The sequence below is a fragment of the Diospyros lotus genome, chromosome 2 (genome assembly GCF_014633365.1).
Source record: "Diospyros lotus cultivar Yz01 chromosome 2, ASM1463336v1, whole genome shotgun sequence".
NCBI lineage: Eukaryota > Viridiplantae > Streptophyta > Magnoliopsida > Ericales > Ebenaceae > Diospyros > Diospyros lotus.
Genome location: NC_068339.1, coordinates 4,147,725 through 4,168,626, shown reverse-complemented (window position 1 = coordinate 4,168,626; position 20,902 = coordinate 4,147,725). Strand labels below are relative to the sequence as shown.

General features: G+C 40.9%; 1 protein-coding gene across 1 annotated transcript; it reads left to right on the top strand.

Moving 5' to 3' along the window:
• Positions 1–865: 865 nt before the first annotated feature.
• LOC127794393 (pentatricopeptide repeat-containing protein At1g74850, chloroplastic-like) lies at positions 866–20,784 on the top strand. The gene is given in 5 exon segments (XM_052325430.1): positions 866–2,723; positions 2,726–2,915; positions 19,015–19,329; positions 19,456–19,563; positions 19,954–20,784. Coding segments are annotated over 5 exon segments (2,595 nt in total). The 5' UTR covers positions 866–1,081; the 3' UTR covers positions 20,294–20,784.
• The last annotated feature ends 118 nt before the right edge of the window (positions 20,785–20,902 follow it).

Sequence of the window (20,902 nt, the reverse complement as noted above, 5' to 3'; positions counted from 1 at the left end):
ATTTATAATTTTATGTCAAAAAATAAAGAAAAGGCAAAGTTAGGCATACGCTCATGTGAAGGAAAATAGACATGACTTTGCTATATTGTTTAATGATTTCACATTCAACTTTATATATACATGTATAATGATAAAAATATCTTTCACTTTTAGCCATCTCTTGTTTGCTTTTTTCTTCATTTTTCATGACCACCGCTCATCACCTTCTTTGTTGCCACCTTGCCTCGTTAACCATCGCTGCATTCCTCTTATTCATGACGAGCGGTGACCATAGAAAAGATATTAGAAATGAGGCAATTAAGGGTGAAGGGTATTGGCGATGAGCAATGGCCATAGACAAAGGAAAAGAGAGAACAAAGAAGAGACGATTAAAAAAAATAAGTGAAGAGTATTTTCATAATTTAATTGTTAACATATTATATTTGATTATTCTCTCAATCATACAATCGAGCAATGTAGTATTTTTCAAATAAAAATAAAATGGGAAAGCATGAAAGTTGGCAGTATGAAATATAAAAATAACTATGTTATAGATATATTATTGTGTACACTTTAAACTACATAATATATTATAAGTGACAAAAATACTCCCCGCATCTCGTCTCATCAGTTTGGGTAAGAGATTTTTAGTCATGTACCTCACCTTGCCTCAACTCACCGTCTTTGGGTGAAGGGTATCTTAAGTATTTTTCATACAAAAATTATCCGCTTTTGTACTCTTAAGTGTCTTTTTCTTTCTAAAAATTTTAAAAATAAAACGAAAAATAGAAACAAAACATACCTTAAAAATGGCCCGACGCTGGAGTTGGAGTATAGAAAGAGAGTGGTGGGCGGGTGGGGCGGCTAGCACGGGTCAACCGGCACAATTTTGCGGGTCTTTTATCCATAACCTCTCCCTACCTCCACGTGTCCTCCTCCAACCCAGCTTCTTCGGCCATTCCGCTATCCGAGCTCCATCCTTCAAACTCAGCTCCGAAACGGTCTCTGCTTCAGTCTTCTTCTCCATCTTCAACCTCGGCCAATTCAACATCAGTCGTAGCTAAGCTCATGCGAACCACAACGGCACTCCAAATTTCCTGAAATGACCCTCTCCTCTCTCTTAGTTTCCATTCCCAACCCTCCCAATCTCTTTCCCACAGTGCTCAGACCAAATCCCAACCAGTTCGCTTTTCCCGCCAACAAGTTCGAATTTCCAGGCGACTGGAGGATCGGAAACTACACCGGCTGGAGGCTCAGGGCCAAGCCGAAGGAGCTCGTCCTCGGCAACCCGACGGTGACCGTCGAGAAGGGGAAGTATAGTTACGACGTCGAAACCCTAATCAACAAGCTCTCGAGCTTGCCGCCGAGGGGAAGCATCGCGCGATGCCTCGACGCGTTCAAGAACAAGCTCAGTCTCAATGATTTCGCCCAGGTGTTCAAGGAGTTCGCCGCTCGTGGCGACTGGCAAAGGTCGCTCCGCCTCTTCAAGTACATGCAGCGCCAGATCTGGTGCAAGCCAAACGAGCACATCTACACCATCATGATCGGCTTGCTCGGCCGCGAGGGCTTGCTGGAGAAATGCACTGAGATATTCGACGAAATGCCGAGCCATGGCGTGGCGCGGAGTGTCTTCTCGTTCACCTCCATAATCAACGCGTACGGCCGGAACGGCCAGTATGAGACTTCCCTGGAGCTTCTGGAGAAGATGAAGAAAGATAGAGTTCCGCCGAGCATTTTGACTTACAATACGGTGATCAACGCGTGTGCAAGGGGTGGCTATGATTGGGAAGGGTTGCTGAGTTTGTTCGCTGAAATGCGGCATGAAGGTATACAACCCGATCTTGTGACTTATAATACACTGCTTAGTGCTTGTGCAAATAGGGGTTTAGGTGATGAGGCGGAGATGGTTTTTAGGACTATGAATGAGGGTGGTGTTCTGCCGGATATTACTACTTATGGTTACTTGGTCGAGACGTTTGGGCAATTAGGTAAGCTAGAGAAGGTTTCTGAGCTTCTAAGGGACATGGAGTTAGGAGGGAATTTGCCTGAGATTTCATCTTATAACGTCTTACTAGAGGCTTATGCACACTCTGGCTCGATTAAAGAGGCAATGGGTGTGTTTAGGCAAATGCAAGAAGCAGGTTGCATGCCTAATGCAGTGACTTATACTATTTTGTTGAATTTGTTTGGGAAGCGTGGGAGATATGATGATGTTCGTGAACTTTTTCTTGAGATGAAAGTAAACAATACCCAGCCCGATGCTGCTACTTATAATATTCTCATACAGGTTTTCGGGAAGGGTGGATATTTTAAGGAGGTAGTGACTTTATTCCATGATATGGTGGAGGAGAATGTTGAGCCAAATATGGAGACCTATGAGGGATTGATATTTGCTTGCGGAAAAGGAGGACTTCATGAGGATGCAAAGAACATTTTACTTCATATGAATGACAAACAGTTAGTGCCAAGTTCAAAGGCTTACACGGGGGTCATTGAAGCATATGGACAAGCTGCACTATATGAGGAATCTCTTGTTGCCTTTAATACAATGAATGAGATGGGCAGTAATCCCACCATAGAAACTTTCAACTCTTTGATTGAAGCATTTGCTAGAGGGGGACTTTACAAAGAGTGTGAGATGATGTTATGGAGAATGGGTGAAAGTGGTATTGCACAGGACAGGGATTCATTTAATGGGGTTATTGAAGGATTTAGACAAGGGGGCCAGTTTGAAGAAGCTATAAAATGTATGTTGAGATGGAAAAGGCTAGATGTGATCCAGATGAGCGTACCCTTGAGGCAGTGTTGAGTGTTTACTGCTTTGCAGGTCTTGTTGATGAGAGCGAGCAACAGTTTCAGGAAATTAAAGCATTGGGCATACTGCCTAGTGTGATGTGCTACTGTATGATGCTGGCAGTTTATGCAAAGGTTGACAGGTCAGAATTAGTTCAGTTATTGATTAATTGTTCATCCATGTTGAATCCCGAGATTTGTTTACATACTCGTCTCGCTGTTTGTCATTCACTGCAATACAAAGAAGTTTGTTACCATGGCTTTGACACGAGTTCAACCTAGGGCCATAGTTACTAGAAGTCTAGAAGAAATTAATACCCAAATGTTTTTTTTGTAGTTAGACAGCATTCCATTTTCTATTTTTTGGTTTTTTTTTGTTTGTTGGTACATAGAAATATCCTTAGGGGGAACCTTGTACACAGAAAGGAAAGCATAATGAGCTATATATTATAGGCAAATACAAATGATCTATAAACTAAACAAAAATAATGAAAGGAAAGCATAATGGGCTATATATCATAGGCAACTACAAATGATCTATAAACTAAACAAAAATAATGAAAGGAAAGCATAATGAGCTATATATCATAGGCAAATACAAATGATCTATAAACTAAACAAAAATAACGATTCAATGCGGTAATATAATGTTCAATTCATTCAAAAGTTCTATTATTGATTGTGCCACAAGCACTGCATCACAAAGAATCAGTAGCATGCCAAATATATGTTTGCCCTATATGATACCAGCACTAACCCTTGCACCTATAAGATTTACAATTTAAGCTGATTTAATCACCGACACTGAAAATAGGAAAAAGAATATGGTAAATCTGTGTTGAGATTCAAAGTAAAGGGGCAAATAGTTGATAGTTCCTTTACTTGTCATTCTCCTTACTTGTATAGGCTCCTCCACTAATTTTAACAAATAAGGATGAAGCCGTATTTTTCCATTAGTCTTCTGTTTTATAAGTATAAACGTATGCATTTCTTTTTCTTTTAGATAAAATAACAAAATATATGGAGGAAGACGCCTTAAGGGGGGTGAACCCTATACAAAAAATATTAAACTATTGTCGAGGATGAATCATCTTAAAAGAGAAAAAAAAGGGCTATGCTACAAGGGGGAGGGATATGCCTTCCTAACCCATGAAAAAAGGGAAATGAGAAAGGTTCTTTTAAGACAAAAATCAAGCTCTCAACACCATCCAAAAGCTCTTGTACCACCAAACACAAAAAGGAGTAATCCTCCAAACACTACTCTATCTTTTTTTGGGCATGCCTACCTTTATGAACATTAAAACTGAAGCAGTTAAGTTGGTATCAGCCATTGTACATCAAAAAGGGAGAGGATGAGGCCTTGGATATCACAAGCTACTAGATAATGCATAACTAAATGATCAATCTATTCCTCACCCCCCGTTGTACATGTAGCACCAATCAATCGCAACATGCCCTGGCTTCCCTAATTATCTGAAGAAATAATGGCATGGAGTGAGTTCCTGCAGAAAAGGCAGCCAGCTTGGGAGGTGTTGTTCTAAGGAAAATTCTCTCTACCTTTGACAAAAGGGCCTTATAGAAAGAATGAATTAAAAAAGTTCATCCTTTCAACAAATGTCATGCCAATTGTGTTCCTTGCTCTATCCTAGAGTACGAATGAAGTGAGTCAAACAAAGTTGAAGTGGATTCAAATTTCACGCTAGAAAAATATAGTTGAAACACTCGTTCCCAAAGTAAAAAAAAAAAAAATGCTTGAATTGAGGTTACCAAACTACAAAATTAGACTATACAGAGGCATGCACTCTTACCAATCAATATATCTCTTACTAGCCTAAGGAAATTAGGAAATAAATTTCATGAGGGCTGATGCCCCCACCAAGAATCAAGCCTGATCTCACTCTAACACTGTCGGGATGTAATACCCAGTATTTAATATTAAGAGTATTTGTGGAAGTTACAGGATTAAAGTGGAATTTAGCAAAGTTTTGAGCCTACGCGTAATATTCAAAACATAAACGAAACGCGAGGGACCATGTCGAAGCAAGTCAAAGAAGGTAAAGTTGTCCAAATAAGCGATATTCGACAAAACCAAGAGATTCGCGAAAGTTTGAGGTCAAGAACACGTGATTAGGAGCATTCGGGCAAAAGTGCAGATTTCGTAAACTATCTGAGGGAGGTCAAATCGACGAGTTTTTTAGAAATTTTTGAGGGAAATGAATAATATGGAACTTGTGGGCAGTAGTGGAAATGTTAGAAAGTCTAGGGGTGTCAAGGATAGGGAGAAAATGCAATTGGAAAATGCTTGGGGGCAAAAGTGCAAATTTCGAAAATGCCATGGTGTGAACACGACCGCCGCACATGGCTGTCGGCAGCTGCCTCTGGGCGTCAGGAAGGTCGCTTGGAGGTGCTGGAGTAGTCTCCAAGTGATGATGGTTGTGTTGAGGGTGACCATTGGCCACCGTGATGCGACTGAAATTAATGGCGGATGGGACCAAAATTTTGGCCGGATTTTTCGAACGATCTAGCTCATGATTTAGGGCTATCTGATGGGTTTGGAAGCTAGATTTGGGGCTTAAGGGATAAGAGCAACTGGGATTTGGTGGGGAATCGCGTTGAGAACGGGTATAAAAGGGGTAGATGGCTGAGGGTTTAAAATAAAAATCGGTTGAAATTTCTCACATTTTGGCAAGAATCGAGCAAAAAGGTTAGAGGGCTTTTGTTCTTTGAGTTGTAAGGATCATTTCTGGAGAGTTTCATGTACATTTGATAGGGTTTCAGTGAGTTGGCCGGAAAAACGAGTGCTGCCGGATCGCGACCTGCAACAGGCTTTTAAAGTTTTTTCCGGCGACTTTTTCGACCATTTGAAGGTGCCATCGAGGTCGCCTTGAGGAGAGCTTCAAGGCCCTGCCATCGTTTTGGCCATTGGAGACCATCGCCGGAGAAGACCAGCTGCGCGTGTGCAAGCACGAACTCCAGCCACACCCACGTGCCAGCGCTTGAGGGCGCGTGAGGCCTAGGTTTTTCCTGAAATTAGTTTTATAATTTTTGTAAAATTATTTTAGGAGGGTTTATGCAAAAATATTTGGAGAAATTGGGTGTTTGGCATTTATTATGATTTTCCGAGAAGAAGAAATATTTGAAAAATTGGAAAAATTGAGGAAATTATGGGAAAAATATAAATATTGATTTCTAGGGTCTTAATGGTAAATAGGAGACGATTGGGTTGTTGGAAGGAAGGATTACATGTTTTTCGAGACACGACATACATTTCGAGGTGACAACCGGTCTTTTTTGAATTGAGGTGAGTGGTTTGATTCTAGTCTTACCTTGACTCAAAAATGTGTTGGAGTGTGTATAGTGGGTTCAAGTGAGCGGTTTTACCCTTCCGAACTTAGGTTACACGTGATTGAACCAGTTTTAGTGAGCGGTTATACCCTCCAGAACTTGGGTTGTTTTGCAAAGGCGTTTCTCTTATGTATTTGTGACATCATTTGCATATTGAACACGTGATATATTGCATCAACTGCTTTAACTTATAAAAGAGTCGATGCATGGCGTGTGATTTTCATATCATCGGGATGTTGATTTTTCGTGTCGTTGTTGTGTTCGTATGGGACGAGATGAGGTCTTCTTGAGAATGGGACAAGGTTAATCCTGGTGAACGGGTGACACGGTAGGGCACCCTAGGATTAAATATGTCCCGGCAAGGTCAACTCCAAAGGTGTGTGGAATGGATTTTCCACAAGAGATTGAGTATATTAGGGAGATTTCTCAAGTTAGACGTGTTGCATGTTGTTGTTTGCTTATGCCATGCTCATATGTCTTTCGTGCATTCTGTAAACTGTTTTATACCATCACTTAGATATTTTATCATCTAACCTGGGTTATGCCCCTGGAACATTCAACGTTCTAGCCAGGGACTACTGCGAGGTCGAGGACATGGCTGGTGAGGCCAACGGTGTTTAGTTTGATAATCGTTGTATCATTTTGGAGGCATTAATATTTATTTTGGTATATGTATGAACGATTGTATGATAATGCTGTTATCATTTGGTAGTTTGTAATACATACTCCGGTGTGGGATCACCTTGTAAGGAACTCGTGGTAGGCCACGACATTTTGATATTATTTAATTCGCTGCATTATGTTATATCTCGTTTAGTTTTAAGACTATTGATCTCGTTAGTTAAATAGGTAAGACTGGGGTTCTCAGGATTTTTACCTGTATGTGAAGATTGTTCTTGAAGTCACCGCTGGTGCTGGCCATTGTATGTGATAGGTGTTTTATCTGCATGTGAAGATTGTACACATGGCGCCGCGTGTGACAGACTTGAAAAAAAAAAAAAAAGTTTCCCGGGGATTCCCTTATAGTGACGCGCTCTTATAAGGCGGGGTGTTACACAGGATGCTAGGATGTCTAAGAGCTTACGGTATGGTTGAGTATAACAGATTATCCCTTAGGAGGAGTAGTTAATTCTGTTGAGTTGTTAGGGTAGTTATCTTGTATTTTTTGTTAAGCTGTTGCATTTTCTGTTAAGTTGTTGTAGTAGCTATATAAAACTACTAGGCCGTTGTAGTGGGGATTATCCAAAAAATATCAATTGAAACATCTGTTTTCCTCTCTCTCTCTCTCTTAGATCTTTCTGTTCCTTCCCCAAGTTTCTCTTCCTCTCTTTCTCCCTTCTGATTCTCCCTGTTTCTTCTGTCTCTTTCTGTTTTTCCCCCTTCCTCAAATTCTGCCCTAATTCTTCCTAAAATTGGCTTTAATTCTTTGCTCCTAGGGTCATGACAATTTGGTATCAGAGCAGTCAAGGTGAATAGAGCGACTGTTCCAGTTTTGAATTTCGGCAGTCCATGTTCAAATTTTGCAAGTTAAATTAGTTTCAATGATTTTGACAGATTATCCAATAGATTTGGCAGAATTATGGCGAATGGAGGTTTATGTGATAATCAATTGCATAAGTTTTGAGATGATAAATCCTAGCTGCAATTGAAGGTAATTTGTAGCTATAGAAATCGAGCAATTGTTAGGCGATCCCTAGTAGCAACGAAATTAATTGAACTTCTAAGAGGCATTTCAAAGAGTTGACTTGGTAACCCTAGGTGCTTATTGTTCGATCTTTAGGAGAACTGACCAAAGCAAGGTCCTTGGCTGTGATTTCCAACAAGCTAGGTGAACTCCATTAACAGATCCGTTCAAGCCAAGCCAACCAATTTCTGACTGTGACTGAGGTGGATTTAGGACTGGTAAGCAAGTCGTAGCAGCTGACCAAGGCGAGTCAGGAGATTCTGTAACCTTAGGCGACTATTGAAGACCAATCAAAGTCGCTATAACTGTGCGACTTCTTCCGCTCCTAAATTAAGCTCAACTTGGAAGCAGATGTAGAGGTGACTTTGTAGTGATTGTAATGGAGCAGCTATAAAAAAATTCATGTTCAACTTTTGAAGGCGACTTGGCCAAGTGATTCTGACGGTGCTTCCGACAACTCCTAGAGCAGTTCTAGTTGATCAAAATTTGCAGACGAGCAAACAAGGTGACTTAGATTGCCCGACGACTCATAGAAGTGGTGCAACAGGGTGATTCGCTGTTGTTTCTAAGGCTGTTGCAATGTGAGTCTAGTAAGGCGAACTCAATAACAAGCAGTGTGAGGCAAAATTCCTACGACGCTCAGCAAAATTGGTTGAGCAGCGAATTTCGGTGGTCCGGTGAATTCAACAGAATAAGAAGTTTTAACAATTGACTAAGGTAACTTCCAAAAATGATTTAGGAAGAGGCATTGTAAATCTGATAGTTCTTGGTGGTTTCTCAATTTCCGGCAGATCTAAGTTGCTTTTTGATGTTGTTGATTTCCAACGCAGTGAAGTACTCGGAATTTGATTCGAGTACAGGAGACGATTGATTCTCGGAATTTGATTCCTATGCATGGAGGTTGATTGACGGCTAATAACTGAGGTTCAGAATTTGAAGATGAGTACAGGAAATTGTAGCGCGTGGGTGAGTTTGGAAGATCTAGGCCAATTCCTCAATTTCGACTTTCCTAGTGGTAGAATTCAAAGAACGATCTGGTCGAATCCTTGAATCCACTGTAAAGCGTTGGTCCTCAACTTTTGTGTGAGTTTGACAAGTTGCAACTATCCACAGCGATCGGCTTGGAAGTACAGATTGCTAAACCACAACAAATGATGACACAGATCGACGATAGATTGCGGAACTAATCGAGTTGTAGTAGGCGTTACCAAAAGTAGCTGTACAATTGATCGAACAACTAAGTCGAACAATTACAGGTGGTGCGAGCTTCAGGTGGAGCGAACTAGATTCAAGCGAATTCAATTTAAGTGATTTTAGCAGAGGTGGTCTATTCTAACCTTGAGGTGATCAATTTTCCACCAGGATCGAGGCATATTCATTTCTTGAGGTGGATTAAGCTTCTAAAGACCTAGGCAATTGCTAGAAGTTGTTCATTCTTAGGTGATAAATCCTAGCTAATCGGCCAACGATTCCCCTAGCAATTCCACTGATGGTAGATGACATCGGGATGAAGCAGATGGAATCTCAATGGCAGCAAGTGTCAGCAATGATGATAGAGAGGCAGATCCGTATTGGATCTTTAGAATCGGCAATGGATAAGAAGCTGGATAGTGCTTTCCGTCTGTTGTGAGAGGAGATTAGTCATACATGTGAAATTTGGGATGAATTCAGAAGTTGAATGATGTACCAATATATGATAATGTTCGCTAGACAGAATCAAGTTAGACTACCTGCTTGTTTGCTTTCTAGAGAATATTCTGATCTGATTATTATAGGGAAACAACCAGATTCTATGATTAATCCTTACTCTCCTCGAAGAACGGATCTGATCCTATTTTAGTTGGAAATCCTTACCCTACTTTATCCACGGAATCCGATCTCCATTGTCAAATCATTAGTTCAACTCAGGAAGATAAAACTATTGTTATGGAAATGGATTTTGGAATGTCTAAGGAAGAAAATAGTAATAAGAAGGACATCATTAATGAAGCATTACAACCTCAAGAGTTCCTTAAAATGGAGCAGTCTAAGGAGAATTCAAGATTGTGAAAAATTGATTCACTACTTACCTCTGATTTTGAGCAGAAGAAGTATTTTGATTCAGGCAGAATTGACAAGGAGGGTGACTGTCACGACAGTATTGGCAGCAATAATAGTAATTCAGGAGGTTTGATCTAGGATGTTTGGGAAAAAAGGAGAATTAAAGGAACACCCTAATTCTTTTGAAAAAAAGGAGTTCTTGATGAGGATGTTCTAGATGATATTCGTAGAAGTCCAAAACAAGAGATGATTGATGCAATCAATCAGATGACAGGAGTAATAAGAGACAACAGGGAATTTTTGGAATTGGAGATAAACACCTCTGGATCTTTAGGATTTGAAATTAGTCTGGTTTTTCTCAAGGAGATACATACTCAATCAACTTCTAAAACCCATAGTGCTGAGATGAATTCTGCTCCAGTGATTGAAAAGTTAGAAGAAGAAATAATACCTCAAGATGCATCGACTGAAAGGTTGCAAGAGGAAAATGAGAGAGTATTTGATGAAATGACAAGAAGCCAAGGCCAACATGTTGCCCTTGGTGATTGGTCCATGGACTGAAGGCTTGGGTGGTATCCCGGATAAGAATTTTGTGAGGAATGGAATTGATATTGAAGTACTTAAGCATACTGTTCCATTACCTTTGATTTCGGAGAAGGCTGAGGACTCCTTAACCTTGGTTAAAACAGGCAGCAAGAAAGTGAAGACAACACTAGCTGGAGGACATCTTATTGCAGACATAAAAGATTCTGAGTCTGAACAGTATGACGATATTGCTGTCATTTTAGAAGATGCAAGCCAGATTGTAGTAGATGCAAAGCAGTTTATGATGTTGGTTGAAACTGAGTTAACAAAAGCAGAGATGCTGGTTTCTCTCTCAATCATAAGAGGGAGACAAGAAGAGAGTTGGACACCATGCTTGTTCCAGATGACAAGATTGGAAATATAAGACCTTTGATTGCTCAACGTCTAGAATTACAATCAATCAAGGCATGTCCTAGTAGCAGCTTTGGAAAGTCTCCTGAGAGTTATGATCCTAATAAGAATTTCCTCAGTAAAGAGCAGGTTCAAAGTTGTAAGGAATTTCGGAGATGGTAGCTGGAGAAAAGCTAAGGGTGATAGTTGAAGAAGTCAAAAGTTTTGTTGTGGAGAACGAAGCTCCTACTGCTTTGTTTGTTCTTATTCCAGTTGGCCAATTTGAATTTCTGTCTGCTGTATTGAAGGATGGGCCGATAACTAGGATTGGTGTCCTAGCAGCTCCTAATTCTGATGCTCACAGATAGCTTTTTGTCTGAGTATCCAAGGCAAGTCCACATTTCTCCATTGCTGCATCTAAGAGTTATTGCAGATATTTTTGCACTAGAAGATGGCAGTTGGCCTGTCCGGAAGCCATTAACTGCAGCTAAGTATGTGTGTTTAACATCCTTACTTGTACTAGATGGTGATGAACTGTTAATGGAAGCCACATGCACAGTTAGTCCTTCCTCTGGACTCCAAACAACCAACATTGAAGGAGTGATGATGGGGAAAATTTATGTGAACGATGGTTGGCAGGTTTCAGCTGCTAACTATGACTACCAGAGAGTGGTTGCTTTGAGTTTTGTTCCAGTCAGTGAGTACATGAGAGCTATTGACAATTTGTTAGGCTTACAAAAGTTTTTCAAGATTGCTTCAACCAAGCTGTGGAAGAGAAGGAAAAGAGCTAAGATTGAGAAGCTGTAGTGTCCCAAGGCTGTTTACAGCACTGCTACTCCATCTTCCTAAGAGTTGTCTTGTTAGGTCTTGTATTTCTTGAGGACAAGAAATATTTCAAGGCGGGGGGAAATGTCAGGACCCTAGGATGTATAAGAGCTAACGGTAGAGTTTAGTATAGCAGATTATCCCTTAGGAGTAGTTAATTCTGTTGAGTTGTTAGGATAATTATCTTGTATTTTTTGTTAAGTTGTTGTAGTGGCTATATAAAGCTACTAGGCTGTTGTAGTGGGGATTATCCAAAAAATATCAATTGAAACATCTGTTTTTCCAATACTGACTTGACTCTGCTGTCTCCTTCGTAGTTGTCAATCACTTCTTGATACCATTCAGGCACCAGGGTGGTTATGGCTGCTAAGTCTCCCTCCTCATGACGTCTAGACAGTGCATCAACTGCCCTGTTTTCTTTTCTCTTCCGGTATTGAATTATGTAATCCAGACCCATTAGTTTGGTCATTCCTTTCTTCTGTAGTTGCGTTTGGAGCTTTTGTTGCAGTAGGAATTTTAAGCTCTCGTGGTTCGTCTTTATGATGAACTTGTTGCCCTCCAAGTAGTGCCTCCAACGGTCTACTGCCATGAGTACAGCTAGTAGTTCCTTTTCATAGATGCTAAGTCCTAAGTGTTTTGGACTCAACACTTGGCTCAGGAAGGCTAGGGGCCTTCCTTCTTGAGCCAGCACTGCCCCTACCCCGGTTCCACTCGCATCTGTTTCTAGAGTGAAGGGCTTGTCAAAATCTGGGAGGCCCAACACCAGTACTCTGCTCATAGCCCCCCTTAAGGTTCTCGAATGCTTCCTCTGCCTCCTGCCCCCAATTGATTCCTCCCTTCTTCAGTAAGTTGGTCAGTGGCTTGCTGATAATTCTGTAGTTTTGCACAAACCTTCGATAATACCCAGTCAGTCTTAAGAATCCCCTCAAGGCCTTCAGGGATGTGGGTCTCGGCCAAGACAGCATTGCTTCCACCTTCCTGGGATCGGTACTAACCTCGACATCTGATATGAGGTGCCCGAGGTATTCCACCTGCCTTTGGCCAAAAGCACATTTGGATTCCTTAATAAAAAGTTGGTGGGTTCTCAGGATTTCAAGGGTAATTTTGAGGTGGGCTAGGTGTTGGTCGAATGTAGGGCTGTAAACAAGTATGTCATCAAAGAAAATCTATATGAATTTGTGGAGGTAGGGTTCAAAAATTCTGTTCATGAGGGATTAGAAGGTTGCCGGGGCATTTGTGAGCCCGAAGGGCATCACTAGGAACTCGAAGTGGTCGTGGTGGGTTTTGAAGGTTGTTTTTGGTATATCTTCAATTTTCATCCTGATTTGATGGTATCCTGCCCTTAGATCCAGCTTAGAAAAGAATTTGGCATGGTTAAGTTCGTCTAGTAGGTCTTCTACTAAGGATATGGGAAATTTATCTTTAATAGTCATGGCATTTAGCTGCCGATAATCAACACAAAATCTCCATGTTCCATCCTTCTTTTTGACTAGGAGGACAGGAGAAACGAATGGGCTTTGGCTGGGTCTAATGAGGGATTGTTCAAGCATGGTTCTCACCATTTTTTCAATTTCGTTCTTTTGGTTGGGAGGGTATCGGTATGCTCTAATATTGATGGGTTCGGCACCTGGTTTAAGATTAATGTTATGGTCAAACATTCGGGTAGGGGGTAAAGTTTTTGGTTCCCTAAGGAGATCCTTGTAATCCACCAACAGTTTATTAAGGGCATCCGAGTGGCATACCTGGTTTTGCATTCCCTGGGGTGTGCTTACTGTCAACCCCATCTCTCCTCGAGTCGTGGCTTTTGTGTGATCTCCTTCGGCTGCTACCACTGAGAAGAGGTGAGCTATCTGACTCCACTTGCTCTTCAACACTCTTTGCAGCCTCCTTCCAGATATCATTTTACAAACCCCCATCTCGCTCGTCCCGGTTAGTGTCATCCTCCTACCGTCTTTTTCAAATGACACCTCCATCCTATTGAAATCGAAGCTGATGGGGCTCACCCCCTTCATCCAGTCTACTCCTAAGACCACCTGGCACCCTCCCAGTTGAAGTAACCTCAGGTCTGTCTCAAGCTTCTCCCCCTGCATCTCCTAGCAGAAGCCCTTACAGGTGAAATTACTCAACACCCTCTGGCCGTTGGCAACTATCACGCTCAGGGGGGTGGTTCCCGTGAGTGGACATTTCAACTTCTCAGCCGTGCTTTCATCGAGGAAACTATGAGTGCTTCCACTATCAATTAAAATCATGAGATTGCAGTCTTTAACTTGGCCTCCTACCTTGATGATCTTGTTGTCGCCCACCCCTTTTAAGGCGTGTATGGAGATCTCTCCATTGTCCTCTTCATCACCCTCCTCCACACCTTCTTCTTTGACTTCGTCCTGCTTCCCTTCTTCCTCTCCTTCCAATAGTAAGATTTGCCTCTTGCACTGATGGCCCAGGTGATATCTATCCCCACACCTGAAGCACAACCGGCCATCCTTCTTTGTTCGCGTAGCTGCTCTCCATAGGGAATGGAACTCGTACCCGTAACTGGTTTTCCTCCAGTGTTTCCTCTATTAGCGTCACGGTTGTACCCCTTCGTCCCCATACCAGTTGTTCCTGTGTTAGCTCCCCTGGGCAGTTGTCTTTGCTTCTTGATCAAGGCCTCCACCATCATTTCTTGTAAGCGAGCACTTTCTGAAGCTTGTTCAACTGTCTGCGGTTTCATCATCTTAACCATTGGTCGGAGTTCCTCACTCAAACCACTCATGAAGCTTGATACGAAATAAGCTTCCGAGAGGTGATGGTTATGACTAATCATATACGATCTAAGCTCCTCGAACTTCTTTAGATAGGATCCCACGCTCCCCGTCTGCCGCAACTTATTGAATTCTTCGATGGTGTCTGCCACGCTTCTCTGCCCAAAGCGTTCACATAACTTCTCAGAGAATTTCTCCCAGGTGTATTCTCTCCTTAAACTCAAACACCCCTGGAACCATGCGTCTACCACCTCATTGAAGTATGCAGCGGCTAGGCCCACCCTTTGCATTCTGGGTACGTTATACCATTCGAACAATTTCTCGCACTTCCTCAGCCACCACCGAGGATGTATTCCCTCGAATACTGGAATTTCCATCCGAGGCATAGGAAATCCTGGAGGGTGATGGTTCTGCTCTTCTCCTCCTATTATTTCTAACTCTTCCCGATCTCTTTCTTCCAGGTTAATCATAACCCTTTGCAGGAGAGGTTCATTCTCCCCTCTATGTGGAAAGTCTGGAGCTAACCTGACCCAATTTTGCTGGGTAAATATCACCATGAACTGCTGGATTTGAGCTCCCAGCTCTTCTCGTACCCGTGCGATCGACCCTTTTAATCTCCTTTCAAGTCCTTCCATAGAGTCTTCCATCCTCAGGTCCATGGCGATCACTGCCTCATGGTTTCTGTTAGCTTCCAACTCCGCCCTATCCATTCTATTTTGGATTTCGGTCACTGTCGCTCCTAGTTGCTGGAGCCGCATCTCCATGTCCTTCATGCGAGTTCCTTCCGCCATTGTTCTAAGTCACCGAGCTCTGGCCGAGAATATTGGCTCTGATACCAGATGTCACAACCCCGCTCTTGAGGAAAGAATTAATCCTTTCTCCGGTAAGAATTCCGTGAGGGTTTAGTGGTTGAGTAAGAGTGGAGAATAGAGAGTAGAGGGTAGAGAAGAGAGGTTGAGAGAGAAATAGGAGGAAACAGATTCTGATAATTCTTATTCATGATTTCCTCACGATGGAGGGGTATAGAATTATAGGCCGCTTGGGGGATATTCCCTGTCAGAGGTGGGCCCGCACCTAGTACAACTTCTAACAAACTATATTCCTTTTTGTCTTCTTCCTACCCAGCCGATCACCACCTTAATTCAGCTAACGCCTAAACATCCAAAATGACAGTGTTTTACCCTACCAGCTACTACCGAACATTACTACTGGAATTTAAAAAATTGCAACGGAATTAAATGCGGGAATGACCCGGTCATTTCGTGACAGAAAGATTCTGACTCTAAACAGTATGATGATATTGCTGTCATTTTAGAAGATGCAAGCCAGATTGCAGAAGATGCAAAACAGTTTATGATGCTGGTTGAAACAGAGTTAACAAAAGAAGGTGTTTCAAGAGAGCATGGCATACTTGCTGAAATGAGAGATGCTGATTTCTCTCTCAATCATAAGAGGGAGACAAGAAGAGAGTTGGACACCATGCTTGTTCCAGATGACAAGATTGGAAATATAAGACCTTTGATTGCTCAACGTCTAGAATTACAATCAATCAAGGCATGTCCTAGTAGCAGCTTTGGAAAGTCTCCTGAGAGTTATGATCCTAATAAGAATTTCCTCAGTAAAGAGCAGGTTCAAAGTTGTAAGGAATTTCGGAGATGGTAGCTGGAGAAAAGCTAAGGGTGATAGTTGAAGAAGTCAAAAGTTTTGTTGTGGAGAACGAAGCTCCTACTGCTTTGTTTGTTCTTATTCCAGTTGGCCAATTTGAATTTCTGTCTGCTGTATTGAAGGATGGGCCGATAACTAGGATTGGTGTCCTAGCAGCTCCTAATTCTGATGCTCACAGATAGCTTTTTGTCTGAGTATCCAAGGCAAGTCCACATTTCTCCATTGCTACATCTAAGAGTTATTGCAGATATTTTTGCACTAGAAGATGGCAGTTGGCCTGTCCGGAAGCCATTAACTGCAGCTAAGTATGTGTGTTTAACATCCTTACTTGTACTAGATGGTGATGAACTGTTAATGGAAGCCACATGCACAGTTAGTCCTTCCTCTGGACTCCAAACAACCAACATTGAAGGAACGATGATGGAGAAAATTCATGTGAACGGTGGTTGGCAGGTTTCAGCTGCTAACTATGACAACCAGAGAGTGGTTGCTTTGAGTTTTGTTCCAGTCAATGAGTACATGAGAGCTATTGACAATTTGTTAGGCTTACAGAAGTTTTTCAAGATTGCTTCAACCAGGCTGTGGAAGAGAAGGAAAAGAGCTAAGATTGAGAAGTTGTAGTGTCCCAAGGCTGTTTACAGCACTGCTACTCCATCTTCCTGAGAGTTGTCTTGTTAGGTCTTGCATTTCTTGAGGACAAGAAATATTTCAAGGGGGGGGGGGGGAAATGTCAAGACCCTAGGATGTATAAGAGCTTACGGTAGAGTTTAGTATAGCAGATTATCCCTCAGGAGTAGTTAATTCTGTTGAGTTGTTAGGATAATTATCTTGTATTTTTTGTTAAGCTGTTGTAGTGGCTATATAAAGCTACTAGGCTGTTGTAGTGGGAATTATCCAGAAAATATCAATTGAAACATCTGTTTTCTTCTCTCTCTCTTGGATCTGTCTGTTCCTTCCCCAGCTACTCTTCCTCTCTTTCTCCCTTCTGATTCTCTCTGATTCTCCTTCTCGATCTCCCTGTTTCTTCTGTCTCTTTCTGTTTTCCCCTCTCTTCCTCAAATTCTGCCCTAATTCTTCCTAAAATTGGCCCTAATTCTTTGCTGAAACCCTAGGGTCATGACAAACACCACTTCGGATCTCCAAAGAAACTACTCTGAAAAAGTCTTCTTGCAATGTCATAATGCCTTTCACAACCCTAACTTATGCATTTGTTGTATATCATAAATCATCAACTGCTTGATGAAAATTAATCTTGCATCTGCTCCCTTATACTGGGATTATTAGGAGACGAGAAAAGAGAACTGAAGTTTATGAAGTTAAATTTTGTATGGAAAGATGTACAGAAAAGTCCATAGTCCAATAATGATCAGATTACACAAGATGCACCAAGTTATATGTTTTTTGCAGTAATACTTCCAAATATAACAGATTTCCTAAAGTTGAATACTTGTCATGTATCCTTGAGTTTGAAATTATGATCTACATTTGAGGATATCAACTGCACATCTCAAAATATATCAAAAAACACATCTCTATACTTAGCCAAAGAAAAAACACCTCTCTACTGGATCCATGTAAACCTAATCCTAACTTGCAGCTTCCCTTACAGATACAGTCACTTTTGACGATATCAGTTTGGCTTAAGCCTTTCTATTTTCTCTTTTTGGTGCAAATTTTTCAGAAGATTTAAAGATTGGAAGCTGCATAAAAGCTCATCTCATTGTTGATATGTGATTGACTTTGTTGTAGTCTTTGGATAGAGGACATACCTATTTAAGGTTGAAAGAGTTTTGGAAACAATACTTTAGATTTTGTTCTCTATCTTAATTTTTCATGATTTCAAGCGTTTAAACCCCACAACTGATCTATGATTAGCCCTCTGACTTCATAGTTTCCGTGCCTTTTAACTTCTTCCTGTAGCTTTTAGTTTTAGCTGTAAAGCCTGAACTGCAGACTTGCTTTCTTTGTTATATTGAGTACTATGTTTTAAATGCACAGAGCAGCCTCCACTCCGTCCTTGTTTAACTGCGGCTAAAAAGACCTGCTCTTTTGAAATATCCACAAACCTAAACCCTATCTTTACCGCCTTTTATCTGCTAAAGGTCTTAATTTCAACCTGAAACCTATAGTTTTCTGCTGCTGTATCAAATTAATTTTCTGCAGACTGCTTGTAAGAGAGAGACTATGATTGTCCAACATCTAGACGGTTTAAATCTTTTCAATTGAACATCTTAGACACGTTGTGATGTATATTACTCAAGCCTTTAGGCTTTATCTTGAGTGATTATCCTCTCCTAAAGCAAAAATGAAAATGAAGGCCATATCTTACAGGCCTTATAATGAGATTTTGTCTGGCCAGGGGTCAGTTGGCTTATGCATATAGCCATTTTCTCTTGGCACATATTGTAGAAGCTTCATCTTGAATATAAAATCTTTGGCCCCAAATCAGATATTCTGTTGATGAGAATAAATTAGTACCTAGGCAGATAGTTATTTAAAGTAAAATAAGTATATTTGACATAGTAATTCTGAGGTTTCCTATTCAAACTGCAATATTGCCAGATGCATAAAACGAGGAAAGTGTGAGAATGATTGTCACACTTTGCATTTAACTGCTATAATTAAAATCATGGTTTCCTTTTCGACAACTTTGATAGAGCTATTCTAATTCACTTTATTTCTTTCTGAATTGCTTCTGATGATCTGACATTTACATTTTTATACATCAAAATGTTTCTAAAATGAGTGGAATTTTGAGTTGAAATGAAATATAGTTTAATGGGACTATTATCTTCAGATCAGAGATTTGCTTTGTTGTGAGATTTGGCACTGTTACACAGGAAGGGGAAGAGGTCAATGTACTGAATTATGTTTTGGGTTCTTTAAAACCACACAAACTGGATTTGATTTTGACTGGGTCTAAATACTCATCTTCATTTGACTTATGTTGTGGATTTTAAGACAATTTCTTTTCCCCATTTGCATGTTTCTGAACTCAGCCTATATCCTGGTATCTTTTTTTTCCAGGTGGGATAATGCTAATGAATTGCTGGATGAGATGTTGACAAATAGGGCATCCAATATTCATCAAGTAATTGGTCAAATGATCAAAGGAGATTATGATGATGACTCTAACTGGCAGATGGTGGAGTATGTGTTTGACAAACTCAACTCTGAAGGCTGTGGTTTGCGAATAAGGTTCTACAACACACTCCTAGAAGCACTTTGGTGGCTGGGGCAAAAGGAGCGGGCTGACAGAGTTCTCAAGGAAGCAACAAAGCGGGGACTTTTCCCTGAGTTATTTCGTTCTAACAGACTTGTGTGGTCCGTGGACGTACACAGGTATGATGGGCATTTATAGCGCACTATCCTATACTTCATAGGAAGCAGAATAAAGATCCACATCATTGCATTTTATTGGTTTCATTTTATTGTTGTAATGATGCTGAATCTTTGATAATTCTGTAGGATGTGGCCTGGTGCTGCATGTGTAGCATTATCTGTTTGGCTTAATAACATGCATGAAATGTTCGAAAATGGGGAGGATCTTCCTCAATTGGCAACTGTTGTTGCAGTGTAAGTTCTTTCTTCCTCTTTATTATTTATCCCTTAATTCTCTTTCTTGAACCTTTCTCTCTTTGTATCTTCTTTACTTCTTTGTGCCTCCCTCTACATGATCCTGCGTGGATTATTACTTGTAGCTGAGTTTGTGTTTCTATTGGCCTAAGCATTACCAACCCTCTACTGCGTGGCATACCCTTTTCTTGCTTTTGTTGCATTGTTGCTTCTACATCAGGCCTTGTTTTGTCTTAGATCAATTGCCACTGTTGGATGTCAATAGATTTCTATTTTAGATGACACATTATGAAATGGATGTCTTAATTCTTTCCTTGACATCTTTTAAATCAATGTGAATATACTCTGTTTAGCTTACAGATGACAACCATCTATTTCCCTGTTAACCAGGCGGGGGCAAATGGAGAAAAGCTCAATAACACGAGACTTCCCTGTTGCAAAGACTACCTACTCCTTTTTGAAAGACAATGTGTCATCCTCCTTTTGCTTTCCTGGATGGAACAAGGGCCGAATCATCTGTCAACGGGCGCAGCTTAAAAAGATTTTGTCACCCACAAAACGTTCTTCAGATGGGGCCAAAAAGGACAAGTTAATATCATTAAGAAATTCTCCCTTGCCCCTTCAAAGGACAAGAACACCCACAAGTGAGATCAGGAGAGAACAGCAAGGAGTTGTGGATTCTGAAAGAAAAACCAGAATGGCAACTGAGCTTATGGCAGGCATGGTTTAATAGAAGAACAATACCTGCAGATGGCACTTCATGGTTGGCTGTTCTGGCTTGAAGATCTTGGGAATTTAATACGGAGAAACTGGGGACTGAGGATTGCATTCAGATGTATTGTAATGTCTCCTTTTGGTGAAGAATGAATTTATTCTGTTGCCAGTTGGTTCCCAGCCTGCCAATATGTTGAAAATAGACAAATGGCCAGATATAATGCCCGTTGACTGCACTTTCCTATACTACCTTTCTTTGAAGCCCATTTTCCTCCTGGCTTCATTAACGGGGAATGCAACAGAGGTCAGAAATTTTAAATTTTCTTTCCCCTGCCCAAATGTTTGAAGTAAATGTATCATCTATATTTGTTTTCCAGATTTTGTATCCCATCTGTTGGGAAATGGTAGTGAATAGATCTGCTTCATATTTCATACAAGGAGTCAAACATTTAAGCTCACTTTCTCTATCCAGAATATATAGATATCTATGTATATACACTTCTTATATGAGTTTATGGTGCATTTAAATGAGTTGACACTGGTAAGTTTGCTCCATTATGACTTCTTTACGGCTCCTCATATTCCATGCAATAGTTTCTTGTAGGGGTGAGCATCATTTTGTTTT